The 13806-nt window shown below is 45.9% G+C and overlaps 2 protein-coding genes across 2 annotated transcripts in view; both read right to left on the minus strand.

The window, feature by feature from the left end:
• LOC127172296 (CD209 antigen-like protein C) overlaps positions 1-13806 on the minus strand; it is a 42536-nt gene that overhangs the window by 23365 nt on the left and 5365 nt on the right. The window lies entirely within an intron of this gene.
• Positions 6266-10162, minus strand: LOC127171945 (CD209 antigen-like protein B). The gene is made up of 6 exons (XM_051120917.1): positions 9928-10162; positions 9542-9847; positions 9240-9445; positions 6667-6773; positions 6454-6560; positions 6266-6273 (listed from the first exon to the last, which is right to left on the minus strand). Exons 1-6 carry the CDS (start codon positions 10070-10072, stop codon positions 6266-6268), a joined length of 879 nt encoding a protein of 292 aa, XP_050976874.1. The 5' UTR covers positions 10073-10162.

The raw sequence follows: 13806 nt of genomic DNA on the forward strand, positions 1-13806 counted from the left end.
TTCACTTTTTGAATTTTAGTCAGTGTGTGGTGTGTCTGTTTGGGCATAAAATATCTACAACGTTACAAATCTCAAAGTCCACTCCAAAGGGAGATATTACGTTAGTTAAAAAAATCAGTTTTCAAGAACTACAATGAATGGACTATAGCTGTACTGTTGTTTTCCAGGTCTTATTATGTCACAACACTGCCCATTAGAATATCATTAAAATAAATCCCGCCTACGGAAATACGAATGGTTGGGGTGTTGGTAGGGACGAGGTGGGGGATTAGCCTAACCTTAGCGATGCAACGCAGAGAGTCACTTCTGAGATGCTTCAATGAGCTGTGGCACGGCTAGTATAAACACAGGCTTGGATTAGAGTGGCCGCGATCAGTTCCGGTGCCGCAGGCGTGTGCAGTGTGTGGTAAGAGATTTATTCATCATACAGTGTAGACAACTTCTCTTATAACGCAAGTGTTTTTTAAAATGCATGAACTTGCACTGGACTAGGCTAGGCTAATCAGTGATGATGTTCTTTGATAATGTTATTGTTCTTTGCTCCTTTTCTGTAGCTGCTTTTTGAATAACTAAGGAAGCATTATAATTAGTAACTTGCAATGTTTTTATTCAATTGTTGTCATGTTAAATATAAATTCATATAAAGTCATATTAAAAATATTTGGCTGCTTTTAGCCTTATGCTGGAGCTGGTTTTAGGCAATGAAACTAAGTATGTAAATATTTAAATAAATTCGCATGATAATGTAATGTATTGGCGATCTCGCAGGCTGATGATAGGACCCAACGCTACTGTAGCGTCAGCTATACCTTAGTATATCCATAACTATAACAGAGCAGATGGAACTTGCTGCTTTGTCAAGGGGCGTGGCAGTACTGAAACACTGTCTAAGCTGTTCACCAATCACAATGCACTGGGACAGCTAACCAATCACAACACATTTGGTTTTTCGGAAGGTGGGCCTTCGTGAAACCCAGAACTAATCAAGCCATTTGTGCCAGGCTGGGGAGAAAGCTATTGTAATAATGTAAATTATGTGAAAAATAGTGTGTTTTTCGAAGCATATACACCCCCAAAACAAAAATAAGTCTTAGCATAGTAGGACCCCTTCACTGCTAGTTGTGATGAAGAGTCGGAGGCAGTCGGATCCATTTGCAGGCAGTTTATTCGTAAACAGACAGGCGTGGTCAAGATAACAACAAACAGTACAACGGAGGGTAGGCAGAACTCAGGTCGATATACAGGCAGAAGGGCAGGGCAGGCGGCAGGAATCATAACAGAGTAAACAGTCCAGGTAGAAAACAAGAAATCAAACACGATAGAAATAACGCTCGGTAGCCAGGGCAAACAAGACTTCGCGATCTCCCTGATCGATCCGCTGGTTTATAAAGGGGAGATAACAAGCTACACCTGTAGCGATGATCAGTCCTAGGTACGTGAGTAAAAAGAGTCCGGGTAGGAACATTAGAACTCGGGCGAAGGTTCCCGCTGGTGACGGTCAGAGAGAGCCACTGAGGTGCGGCTCGTGACAGAGCCCCCCCCCCCCCCCGCGAGCGGCTCCCCGAAGCGAGACCCATTACGGCGCCGAGGTCGTCCGCAGGGTCTGGGGGCTGGTCTTTCCGGGTGATCCCGGTGAAAATCCTCAATGAGGGCTGGGTCCAGGATGTCCTGGGAGTTTACCCAGGACCTTTCCTTAGGCCCATATCCCTCCCAATCGATGAGATACTGAATTACCTGACCTCGGCGCCTGGAATCCAGGATCTCGTGGACCTGGTAAGCCTCTTCGCCGTTGATGATCAAGGGAGGGGCGTGGTTGGCCGCAACCTCATCCTGGTCCCTCTCTCCTTCCGGATCACCAGCGGGCTTGAGCAGGGAGACATGAAATTTAGGAGAAATGCGATAGTAGGTAGTTCTAAACGGTAAGATACTGGGGTAATTTGTTTAATGATTTTGAAGGGACCCACGTACCTAGGACTGAGCTTCTTGCAGGGTAGGCATAACCGAAGATCTCGGGTGGAGAGCAATGCCCATTGCCCGGGTTGGTAGACAGGATTAGGACGACGGTGGCGATCCGCTTGTTCGGTGGTTCGGCGGACGGCTCATCGTAGGTGCACATGAGCCGTGTTCCATGTTTCCTCGCTGCGGCGGAGCCAATGATCAACAGCTGGTAAATTGGTGGGTTCTCCTGACCAGGGGAATAGAGGGGGCTGATAGCCGAGGATACATTGAAAAGGAGTGAGTCCCGTGGCTGGCTTCCTGAGGGAATTCTGGGCGTACTCAGCCCAAATTACGTACTGACTCCAGTCCTGCTGGTTTTGGTGACAATAGGTCCGGAGGAAGCGAGTTAGCTCCTGGTTTAGCCTCTCTACTTGTCCGTTGGACTGAGGATGGTAACCAGAGGTCAGGCTTACATTGATATTCAAGTGCTTACAGAAGGCCTGCCAGACTCGGGATGTAAATTGCGGCCCTCTGTCAGAAACAATGTCGTCAGGGATGCCAAAGAAACAAAACACTTGAATCATCATAACCTCTGCCTTTTCCCAGGCTGTGGGTAGTTTGACCAGGGGAATGACTCTACAGGCCTTGGAGAACCTGTCGATGACTGTGAGGATGGTGGTGTAGTTGTTGGAGGATGGTAAATCTGTTATGAAATCTATGGCGAGGTGAGACCAGGGGCGCTGAGGAATGGGTAGAGGTTGTAACAGTCCTGCGGGTCGTTGGTGCGAAGTCTTGGTGATGTTGCAAGTGGGGCATTGGTTGACGAATTGTATGACGTCTTTATTGAGCGTGGACCACCAAAAGCGACTGGTGGTCAATTCGAGAGTGGCGGTAATACCAGGGTGCCCTGCACTAGGGGTATCATGAATCCAGTGAAGCAGGCGAGGACAGAGGGTTTCGGGTACATATACCCGATCAGGAGGGCATTTGACAGGAACGGGGTCCGTGACCTGGGCTTCCGTGATTTCTGTCATGATATCCCAGCGAATGGGTGCGACTATGAGAGTGGAAGGTATGATGGACTCAGGTGTGGTAGTTTGTAGATGAGTATCATATAGGCGTGAGAGTGCTTCTGCCTTTCCATTCTTGGAGCCCGGTCGATAGGTTATTCTAAAATTAAATCTAGCAAAGAAAAAAGACCATCTTGCCTGTCGAGAGTTCAGCCGTTTGGCCGAGCGGATATTCTCTAGATTTTGGTGGTCCTTAGCTCCCTCCAACCAGTGTCGCCACTCCTCTAATGCCGCCTTCAGGGCTAACAATTCACGGTCCCCAACATGATAATTGCGCTTCACGGGAGTCAACTTGCGTGAGAAGTAGGCACAAGGGAATAACTTCGGTGGGCTACTGTGGCTTTGCGAAAGGATGGCGCCTACCCCGCTTTTGGATGCGTCGACCTCCACCACGAATTTACGCTCGGGGTCTGGATGCCGAAGGATAGGAGCTGAAGTAAAGCGTTCTTTTAGGTTTTGGAAGGCTTGATTACTCTCAGGGGTCCAGTGGAGAATTTTAGGTCCTTTCCGGGTCATGGAGGTTAATGGTGCTGCGATCTGACTGAAATTTCTGATGAATCTCCTGTAGAAATTTGCGAAGCCCAGGAACCGTTGCAGGTCCTTGACAGTGTGGGGTTTGGGCCAGTTCACTACGGAGGACACCTTTTGGTTGTCCATGGTTACCCCCTCGGCACTGATCACGTATCCTAAGAAGGAAATCTTGGTCTGGTGGAACTCGCATTTGGGTAGTTTGGCATACAGTTTATTGGCTATGAGACGTTGTAGTACAGATCTGACATGGTTGATGTGGGTTTCAAGGTTCTCAGAAAAGATCAATATATCGTCGATATACACAATGACGTAATGGTGGAGCATGTCCCTAAAGACCTCATTGATGAAGGCTTGGAAGATTGACGGACTGTTGGATAATCCAAAAGGCATGACTAGGTACTCGTAGTGCCCGGTTGTGGTGGAGAAAGCCGTTTTCCATTCATCTCCCTCCATTATCCTGATGAGGTTGTACGCACTCCGGAGGTCTAACTTAGTGAAATACTTGGCCGAACGAAGTTGTTCCAGAGCAGAGGGTACTAATGGCAGGGGGTAACGGTATTTCACAGTTATATCGTCTAAGCTGCGGTAGTCAATGCATGGTCGAAGGCTGCCGTCCTTCTTTTTAACAAAGAAGAATCCGGCTGGGGCCGGCGAAGTAGAGGGTCGGATGAAGCCCTTGGCGAGTTCCTCCTCGATGTACTGTTTCATGGATTCGATCTCAGGTTGAGAGAGGGGAAACACCCGCCCCCTGGTGGGCATGGTTCCTGGCAGTAGTTCAATGGCACAATCATACAGTCGGTGAGGGGGTAGTTGGGTGGCTTTCTCCTTACTGAAAGCCTCCTGAAGGTCGTGATAAGGAGGTGGTAAAGTATCTGTGGATGGTTCCTCAGGTTTGTCCTGCTGGATGTGACGGGAGTTACGGGTTACCCTCTTGAGGCACTGATCTTGACAGTCCGGAGACCACTGAAGGATGTGTTTCTTGGTCCAGGAGATGACAGGATTATGTTTTTCTAGCCAAGGAAGGCAGAGGATGATGGGATGGTTAGGTGAGTGAATCGTGAACAGACGTAGTTTCTCAGTGTGTAGTGAGGTGGTTTGGAGTTCCAGTTCCTCTGTGATGGTTCGAACTCTCCCCGAGCCCAAGGGACGGCCATCTAGTGCTGCCACCGCCACACGGGACCCACATGCAACAAGAGGAAGATCACAGCTTTTAGCAAAAGATTCGTCAATAAAGTTTCCAGCAGCACCAGAGTCAATAAGAGCAGTAGTGCTTATATCACAGCCATTAAAACCTAGATTTACATTGATCTCAAAAGTTTCGAGGCGTGGAGTGACACTCTCCCGTGGGGGCTCATAGCGTGGTGGTCGAGTAGGACAGTTGGCCCGAAGATGTCCTGATTGACCGCAATACAGGCAGAGATGGTTCCGAAGTCGTCTATCTCTCTCATCCTGAGTGAGGTGTGTGAGACCAATCTGCATAGGCTCTTGTTCCTGGTGGACGGGCAGTGAGAGAGGTAACCGCGTGGAGCGTTGCCCGCGTCGAGACCTAATGAGGTTGTCTAGTCGGATAGCTAGCTCCATGAATTGCTCCAAGGACTTTCCCTCGTCCCTGCAAGCCAGTTCCGCTTGTAACTCCTCGTTCAAGCCGCGACGGTATATAAGTTTGAGGGGTTTGGGGTCCCAGCCAGTTTGGGCGGCTAAGGTGCGGAAGGTCAGAGTATAATCTGCGGCAGTAGAAGTTCCCTGTTTCAGGAGAAGCAGTTCCTCACCAGGCTCCTTTCCTCCGGCCGAGTGATCAAAAACCTCCCGAAACTGACGAAGGAAGGACTGATATGAAGGGAAGGACATCTGACGGCCCTCCCACATGGCCGTAGCCCACTCCAAAGCTCTCCCGGTGAGCAGTGAACAAACCAGAGAGACTTTACTGTCATCCGTAGTATAATATTGAGGCTGCTGGTTTATATAAATGGAACATTGAAGAAGAAATCCCTTACATTTCCCAGAGCTCCGTCGTACTTATCCGGAAGTGATAATCGGGTGTTAATCGCTGGCGATAGCGGGGGAGAGTGAGCGGGAGTGGCCGCGGCTACCGGCTGGGCATGTGTCATGGGGGACGCGGTAAGCGCCTGCATAGAACGTACCAGCTCTTCCGTGAGAGAAGTCAGTTTCTGTAGCTGTTGTTGGTGTGTAGCCAACACAGATGCTTGCATTGAGACTTCGTTGGCGAGATGGAAAACAGCCGCTGGATCCTGTGTTGGCGAAGTCTTCTGTGATGAAGAGTCGGAGGCAGTCGGATCCATTTTCAGGCAGTTTATTCGTAAACAGACAGGCGTGGTCAAGATAACAACAAACAGTACAATGGAGGGTAGGCAGAACTCAGGTCGATATACAGGCAGAAGGTCAGGGCAGGCGGCAGGAATCATAACAGAGTAAACAGTCCAGGTAGAAAACAAGAAATCAAACACGATAGAAATAACTCTCGGAATTGTAGCCAGGGCAAACAAGACTTCGCAATCTCCCTGATCGATCCGCTGGTTTATAAAGGGGAGATAACAAGCTACGCCTGTAGCGGTGATCAGTCCTAGGTACGTGAGTAAAAAGAGTCTGGGTAGGAACATTAGAACTCAGGCGAAGGTTCCCGCTGGTGACGGTCAGAGAGAGCCACTGAGGTGCGGCTTGTGACACTAATACAGTCTTAGTTTCTGTAGTCTTCTTCTTAATAGCAATTACAGGACTGAGAACAAGATTAGAAGTTAGTCACTTCAAAGCTTTATTAATAAAACATTAGCCTACATATCTTGTTGCAAAAATGGAAAACAACAAAATGATTCTGCTCTTGAAGTGATTCTAGGTGTTTGTGTTCAAAATAAATTTGTATTATATCTAATAAAACAATTTTAAAATAGTTTCTCACAGATAGATCTCGAAACTAAATGACAAGGATAGTCATTCCACCCTGATGAATGAGACACAACACAATTCTCTCTTCTGTCTCCATTGGGCTCTCCAGACTTCCAGAACCTGAAAATACAGATCAACATTAGATGTTCAGAGCTGCTTTCTGTGTGATATGATACTGACAGTGAGAATCATTTACTACATAATAATCAGTTCAGTGATTTCTCACCCAGAGGTCAGTGTGCTGCCATCAACCCATTTCCATGTTCCCTCTACATCAGTGTCAGTGAGACCTATCCAGGATTCAGAAATACCAGCTTCTTTCATAATAAATTTCTGATAAGATAACAATAACAAATTTGCATCATAAGTTGATCTCTTCTCAGATCTCTCTCTCTCTCTCTCTCTCTCTCTCTCTCTCTCCTCTCTCTTTCATGCACACACATATAGTTGAAGTCAAACGTTTACATATATCTTGGAAAATGTTAATTATTTTACCAAAATAAGAGGGATCATACAAAATGATTTAAAACTTATTTTTCATTTAAAGGGGTCATCGAATGCCCATTTTCAAGTTGATATGATTCTTTAGGGTCTTAATGAAAAGTCTCTAATATACTTTGATTAAAAATTCTCAATGGTTTTGTAAAACAACACCCTTTTTACCTTGTCAAAAAGAGCTCTACAAAAATCATCTCATTCTAAGGGGTTGTTCCTTTAAATGCAAATGAGCTCTGCTCACCCCGCCCCTCTCTTCTCTCTGTGGAATGACGAGTTTGTTTACTTTAGCTGCATTTAGCCGCATTTAGCCATGTTTAGCCGCTAAACTTCCTAACTACCACGTTATAAGGAAAGGCAATCGTAAATATTCATAAAAAAAATGCTTATACTCACTTCTGCTGTAAGTGAAGCTGAATCACGAATGATTCACCCGAACATAGACAGATATATGTAGATCGGGAGGCGCATTCCATTCACAAACAAATGTAACGTTAATCCACTGCATCTTCAGCAGCTCAGATGTCGGGAGTAAGTGACAACCACTATGTTCATTATTACATCCAGCAACACAACACCTCAATCGCTCAGTCTGAGATATTCTTGTCTAACTTACATCCCTGCTTCGGCATCGAAACAAGGAAAATAACTGGACTGTGACAGCTGGTCTGAGGTAAAACGCTCAGCTATGGTGGGAGCGGCATCTGTCGGTGTGACGCCACAATGACAGGCATCTGAGAATTTTTACAGATTAATTAAAAACCACTGCATGGATTTTTATCATTATAGGGTAGATTTGTACATACACTGCCAACAGACATGAAGTTTGCATCTGATGACCCATTTAATATTGACCTGAATAAGATATTTGTCATTAAAGATGTTTACATATAGTACACAAGAGAAAATAATAGTTCAAAAATGTACATACACTTGATTCTCAATACTGTTTTGTTACCTGAATGATCCACAGCTGTGTTTTTCTGTTTAGTGATAGTTGTTCATGAGTCCCTTGTTTGTCCTGAACAGTTAAACTGTCCAAATTCTTTGGTTTTTCAGCATTTTTGTGTATTTGAACCGTCAGATTCAAATACACAAAAGATCCATCTTTTCACACTGTGGACAACTGAGGGACTCATATGCAACTATTACAGAAGATTCAAATGCTCACTGATGGTTCAAAAGGGGAAACACGATGCATTAAGAATTGAAGAATTTGAAGATCAGGGTAAATGTAACATTTTATCTTCTGGGAAATATGTAAGTATCTTCTGTAGCGTCTTAAGGGCATTACTAAATGAAAAAAAATATGATATTTAGGCAAAATAAGAAAAATGTACACATCTTCATTCTGTTAATGCATTGTGTTTCCTTCTGAAGCATCAGTGAGCATTTGAACCTTCTGTAATAGTTGCAAATGAGTCCCTCAGTTGTCCACAGTGTGAAAAGATGGATCTCAAAATACATGCATACATGCATACAGTCATTGTTGGAAAGGGTTCAAATACACAAAAATGCTGAAAAACCTAATCATTTGTAGGCCCTGAAGGATTTTTTTCTGAAAAACAGCAGGCAGTTTAACTGTTCAGGACAAACAAGAGACTTCTGAACAATTATCACAAAAAAAAAAAGCAGCGGATCATTCAGGTAACAACACAGTATTAAGAATCAAGCTTATGAGTCATTTTTATAAATTCAACAATTGTTTTCTCTTGTGGACTATATGCAATCGTCTTTTATGTGAAATAGCTTATTCAGGTCAGTACTAAATGAAAAAATAACATGTATTTCCCTAATAATTAACATTTTGCAAATTCTGCAAGGTGTATGTACATTTCTGACCTCCACGGCTTGCTTGGTTTCCACTGGGTTTCCATTGTTTAATATAATTTATTAATATTAAGACTTTTTCCTTATGGAGACCAAAAAATGTCCCCATAAGATCAAAAAAGTTGTGTATTACTATGCATGTAAGGAATTTTTGTCCCCACAACATACCGGGACCAGACACACACACTCACAGGTTTGTTTTTGTGAATTGTGGGGACATTCCATAGGCGTAACCCAACGTAACCAACCCTACATCTAAACCTAGTCCCCAAAACTGTGCTCATTTTTACTTAAAAAAAAAAAACTCATTCTGTATGATTTATAAGCCTTTTGAAAAATGGGGACATGGGGCAATGTCCTCATAAATCACCCTCTCCTTGTAATACCTATGTCATACCCATGTAATTATACAAATTTGTGTCCTGATATGTCACAAAAACGTGCACACACACACACACGCACACACACACTCACTTGCTCATCTTCATTGTTTATGATGATCAGATCTGCTCCTCTCTCTGTACAGTATCTTCTGCTCTCATTCCAGCTCTTCCATTCATAGGAAGTGTAGTAACAGCTAGAATGATAGTAAAACCATCCATCTGTAAACACAACCAGTTCAGCTATTAGCTGTTGATTTCTAATGACACAAAATTTGAAATCATACAGCCTGTTTTTAAAGTTTGTATGCATAAAGATTACATAAGTTCAAATATTCAATTTCAAATATTGAGCTTTTGTGTAATTTTAGTGTGGTTTATTAATACCTATTTCATCGAAACACTTCAACAGTTCTTTTTTCTCTTGCATTAACTTTTTGTTTAGTTGAATTAGGTTGCTATTATTGGTTTGTATCTGGATTCTTTCTTCTGTAAGGTCAGTAATATTGGTTAGTAGCTGGGCTCTCTCTTCTGTGAGGCTGGTGATCCTGGTTCGTAGCTGGTGTGTCTCTTCTGTGTAGTTTGTGTTGTTTGTATGGATATGGACACACAGCACTATGACTGCAGTCAGCAGAAGAACACACAGCAGCACCAAACACACTACAGCTGATCTGGAGCTTCTGATCTTCACTGAATCACTTCCTGAACACCACAGACATGATGTTAGATGACTGAACATGTCCAAACTCTGATGTTTGTATCCAAGAAATGAATGTGATTACCTGTTCGTTGTAATGGATGGTGTGTGTTTTTCTCTGTCCTGAAGTCATGATCTCTCACACAATCCACACTCTCATAGATAGCCACCATCATCTCCACTCTCTCAGACTCAGTACTGATCACATCGTCATAAACAGCATCAGACATTTCTGCTTTAATATTCCAGCAATGGTAATTTGTGCTAATGCTAATTGTTTTTCTTCTGTAGTTTTCTTGACATTGCCTGTTCTTCTCTGTTTTCAAGTCTCATGCTCAACTAAAATGAAACACCAAGAGTGTAAGTTCAGCGTGAGGTGCTAAAAGTTGGTTTAGTCTCTCATTGAGAGGTGTGAAGACCGCCCATTTTGTTGTACTCTTGTTTCTGACCAGCCTAAAGACAAATCTTCTATTTTTCCATTTTATTGTTGGATTTTTGTCTCCTTACAACAAAGATTGAAGAAAAAAGGGAGTGCAGGGATTCTTTTGCTTACAGTGCCACATACTAAATACTACAGTGTTGTTGTAGTCATTAGTATATTACTGCAAAGAAGCTGCTATTTAAAGTGACATCATGTGACATCCAACTCATGTGACATTTTGATAACACTTTATTTTGATAGTCCACTTTAGACATTGTCATAATCACCAGACTGGATTCGGTTTGCGAGTGCAATATACAACAGTTTATTGATAGTTTCAATAAACAGAAACAGGACGTGAAGCAAGTGGATGATCAATGCTCCGGGTAGCACAGAGACGTGAATGGGCAGCCTAGCCTCCAGGAACCAGTCCAGGAAATGGAGAGAACCGGAACAGAATCCAGGCGAAGAAATCCGGGAGCAGAGAAGCTGGAACATGAACCTCACACACGAACGGAAACAAGCGATCTGACAACACAGGACGGAAAACACAGGTGTTAAATAGCTGAGCCAAACAAGCCACAGCTGGCGCAATCACACGAAATCACTGCCACGCCCTCACACTCCCAACACACACACACATACACACACACACACACACACACAGAGAGAGCGAGAATGAGTCTGTGAACCCATGAACCGTGACAGTACCCCTCCTCCTAGGAGCGCCTCCTGGTGCTCCCAGGCGAGCCTACCCATTGATTGTAATCATCAATAAGGGAGTGATCCAGAATGTCCCTAGCCGGAACCCAGCTTTGGAAGAAACCCACACTTTTTGACCCACGACGTAGACGGGAGGCTTAGACCGGTGGCGATCGGCCTGAGCCTTAGTGCGCGCCCTCACCCGAAGGAGAGTCTCTCGAGCTCTTCTCCAGGTGCGACGGCACCTCTGGACGAAGGCGTGAGCAGAGGGGACCGCGACTTCGGATTCCAGACTAGGAAAAATAGGTGGCTGGTAACCTAAGCTACACTCGAAAGGAGAAAGGCCCGTGGACGATACTGGTAACGAGTTGTGTGCGTACTCCACCCATGGGAGTTGCTGGCTCCAAGAGGACAGATTCTGTGTAACCAAACATCGCAACACCCTCTCGAGGTCCTGATTGGCCCGCTCGGTTAGGCCGTTGCTCTGTGGATGGAACCCAGAGGATAAACTAACGCTCGCCCCCAGTAATCGACAAAACTCTCTCCAGAATTTGGAAATAAACTGGGGCCCCCTGTCGGAGACCACGACATTACACCAGGGTGGGAGGGCAGTAACGAAATCGAGCGCGATGTGGGACCAGGGTCTCGAAGGGACTAGCAGTGGTTGAAGTAGCCCCTCTGGGGGTCGATTGGAAGTCTTACCACGAGCACAAGCCGAACAGGCCAAGACAAAATCCCGGATGTCACGAGCCATAGAACGCCACCAGAATCGCTGCTTGACCAGAAAACTAGTACGATTTACTCCTGGATGGCAAGCTACGTTGGAACAGTGACCCCACTGAATGACGTCGGACCGTACTCCCTCCGGCACGAATAGTTGACCCGGTGGGCACCCGGGCGGGGGTGTTACCCCTTCTAAGGCTGTGCGGACCTTTGACTCGATCTCCCAAGAGAGTGTGGATACCACGAGTCTCCCTGGTATAATGCTCTCGGGAGAGGGTCGGTGTTCAGAATGGTCAAAAATGCGGGATAACGCATCGGCTGTGATGTTTTTAGAACCCTGGTGGTAGAAAATGGAAACATCAAAGCGGCCAAAAAAAAAGTGCCCACCGAGCCTGCCTGGAGTTGAGTCGTTTGGCGGATCTAATGTACTCTAAGTTCTTGTGATCGGTCCAAACGATAAAGGGTACCCCCGAACCCTCTAGCCACTCCTCCAACGCTAACTTGACTGCCAGCAACTCCCTGTTACCAATGTCGTAATTGCGTTCAGCGGGAGACAAACGATGAGAAAAAAAAAGCGCAGGGGTGCATCCTGTCGTCAGAGGCAGAGCGCTGGGAAAGAACCGCACCTACCCCCACCTCCGACGCGTCGACCTCCACCACAAACTGACGTGTAGGGTCAGGGGCCATGAGAATGGGAGCCGAAACAAAGCGGCTCTTGAGGTTGGTAAACACAGAATCGGCTGCGCTGGACCACCTGAACGTCGTTTTGGCGGAGGTCAAGGCGGTCAGAGGCGAGGCTAGTTGGCTGAAATTGCGAATGAAATGCCGGTAGAAATTGGCGAACCCCAGAAACCTCTGCAGGGCCTTGCGAGAATCTGGAGTTGGCCAATCCACCACAGCCTTAACCTTGTCGGGATCCATGCGCACCCCCTCGGACAAGATGATGTACCCCAAAAACGGAACCGACTGTGCATGGAAGACGCACTTCTCCGCCTTGACAAAAAGCCCATTCTCTAGCAGCCTCTGGAGCACCCGCCTGACGTGCTGGACATGTTCCTGGAGAGAAGAAGAAAATATCAATATGTCATCCAGGTAGACATATATAAACTGATCTACCATATCTCTCAGCACGTCATTAACGAGTGCCTGAAAAACCGCGGGGGAGTTGGACAGCCCGAAGGGCATGACCTGATATTCAAAGTGCCCCCTGGGGGTATTAAACGCGGTCTTCCATTCATCCCCCTTCATAATGCGGACCAAATGATAATCATTGCGTAAATCCAATTTGGTGAAAATGGAAGCTCCCTGCAACCGCTCGAAGGCTGAAGACATCAACAGCAAAGGATAGGTATTCTTAACCGTGATATTGTTCAGCCCTCGATAGTCAATACATGGTCGCAGGGACCCATCCTTCTTACCCACGAAAAAAAACCCTGCCCCGGCGGGAGAAGAGGAAGGACGGATGAACCCTGCTGCTAGAGAATCAGAAATATATTTCTCCATGGCCTCCCTCTCAGGAGCAGACAGTGAGTATAACTTGCCCTTAGGTGGAGACGTACCTGGCACTAGATCTATAGCACAGTCATAGGGACGATGTGGTGGAAGAGAAGCAGCCCTGGACTTACTGAACACTTCCTTCAGGTCAAGGTACTCCTTCGGCACGTCAGACAGGTTCACCGGCTCATTCTGCAACAAAGAACAAGACACGGACGGACAGGCAGACACAAGACAAGAAGCATAACAGGAATCACTCCACGCAGACACAGAATTATGTCTATTATACAATAAGGGCCAGTGGGGATGAAGTGAGCAGCAGGGTGATCTTCTCTGAATGGTTACCGGATGTGATGAGCGTAACCTGGGCGGTAGTGTGTGTAATGTCGGGAAGCGTTTGTCCATTAAGTGCGTTGACAGAAATCTTGTGAGTGAGAGGAACAATGGGGATGTGAAGGCGAAGAGCCAGATCAATGTCCATGAAGTTACCTTCCGCTCCAGAATGCACCAAGGCCAGGCAGTTGTGATATGAGGCTGCCCATTGCAGTCTAACCGGGAGGAGAGTCGTGGATGAGGATTTCTCCAGCGATAATCCGCCCGTCGGGCTGGTCCTTTTACCGGACA

The sequence above is a fragment of the Labeo rohita genome, chromosome 10 (genome assembly GCF_022985175.1).
Source record: "Labeo rohita strain BAU-BD-2019 chromosome 10, IGBB_LRoh.1.0, whole genome shotgun sequence".
NCBI classification, from domain to species: Eukaryota; Metazoa; Chordata; class Actinopteri; order Cypriniformes; family Cyprinidae; genus Labeo; species Labeo rohita.